Below are 1,518 nucleotides of genomic sequence, written 5' to 3' on the forward strand. Positions count from 1 at the left end.
GTTACTGTGCACGTTAAAAACTATTTATAGTCTTTTCTACGCCCGTGTTTTGTTCTCACAGACACCCGGTAGCAAGTAACAAAACAACATTAAACTCCGGCAAGAAGATGAAGTCCTTTTTTCAAAATCATAGACATGTATTTACAAATCCAGTAGAATGGGAACACAGAATTATCTCGGAGAGAGCTTTACCGAGCTGACTGCTGTAACCGAACGCGAGCAAGGTTTAAAGGCTGAACGAATGACTGACAGCCACCGCGGAGAAAAGAATTTGTGTGAACTTTAATGTAAGGACTTAAATATTCATATGTAGCTCACATTAAGCTATCCTATGGCTTCAGAAGTAACACAGAATAATTCACACAATCGGGAAAATACCCGATCCGAGAAAAATGGCACTATTTGAGCCGATACCCAATATGAATATCGGATCGGCGCATCCCTAGTTTATATACATTTCCCTTTTGAGCTAATTTGCGCGCTGAGTGAGCGCCGTGGTGTGTACTGTGCGGGAAGGAATCTAAATAAAGCTCGCGTCCCAGCAAGCCGACCCTGTCTTCTTCCTTCTACCCTCTTGAACATTTGTTACAGTGGAGCCGAAACCCGGGAAGGAAGAAGACAGGGTCGGCTTGCTGGGACGCAAGCTTTATTAGGCTGAACGAATGACTGACAGCCACCGCGGAGAAAAGAATTTGTGTGAACTTTAATGTAAGGACTTAAATATTCATATGTAGCTCACATTAAGCTATCCTATGGCTTCAGAAGTAACACAGAATAATTCACACAATCGGGAAAATACCCGATCCGAGAAAAATGGCACTATTTGAGCCGATACCCAATATGAATATCGGATCGGCGCATCCCTAGTTTATATACATTTCCCTTTTGAGCTAATTTGCTACAATAATGCATGTACAAGAAGGATTTGAACATCACAATTAAGAGAAAATCAGGTTACATATGGCATTGTTCATGTTTTATTTTAGGGCTTCTGTACGATCTAGTGTTTGTATTGCTACAATATAAACTACCAATACAAGCTAACTATACCTACATGTATGACCAACACTGAGAAACATTAAATACCTTTTGGTAGATGATGGTTGTTTCTCACTGAAGTTTGGTGGATTATGTTTTGAACAGTCACTTTTCACAGACACAGAGCTGGACACATGTGAGCCTGATCGTACACTAATGACACAAAGAACAGAGAGGAAAAAACATTATTACAGGAGGTTCTTCAGTCTCATTTGAAGAGCATTTGTCCTTGTCATGACTATGAACAGATGAATGCATTTATGTGATTATCTGTTGAGTCAGTCAAGTTCTATTACATACATCACAGTAAAGAAGATTAAAGGGGTCATATGATGCTATTTCAATTGTTCCTTTCTCTTTGGAGTGTTACAAGCTCTTGGTGCATAAAGAAGATCTGTAAAGTTGCAAAGACTAAAGTCTCAAATCCAAAGAGATATTCTTTATAAAAGTTAAGAGTCAGCCACGCCTACCTAAAACGGC

General features: G+C 39.6%; 1 protein-coding gene across 1 annotated transcript in view; it reads right to left on the reverse strand.

Moving 5' to 3' along the window:
- Positions 1 to 1,518, reverse strand: part of LOC107573718 (uncharacterized) — a gene marked incomplete at its 3' end in the record, with an annotated part of 31,137 nt that overhangs the window by 27,711 nt on the left and 1,908 nt on the right. Inside the window, exon 5 of the mRNA XM_016260161.1 lies at positions 1,087 to 1,191. Within this exon, the coding sequence (XP_016115647.1) occupies positions 1,087 to 1,191 (105 nt within the window). The remainder of the gene's footprint in view (positions 1 to 1,086; positions 1,192 to 1,518) is intronic.

This window comes from Sinocyclocheilus grahami, unplaced genomic scaffold, assembly GCF_001515645.1.
Source record: "Sinocyclocheilus grahami isolate Dianchi unplaced genomic scaffold, SAMN03320097.WGS_v1.1 scaffold2015.1, whole genome shotgun sequence".
Taxonomy (NCBI): Eukaryota; Metazoa; Chordata; class Actinopteri; order Cypriniformes; family Cyprinidae; genus Sinocyclocheilus; species Sinocyclocheilus grahami.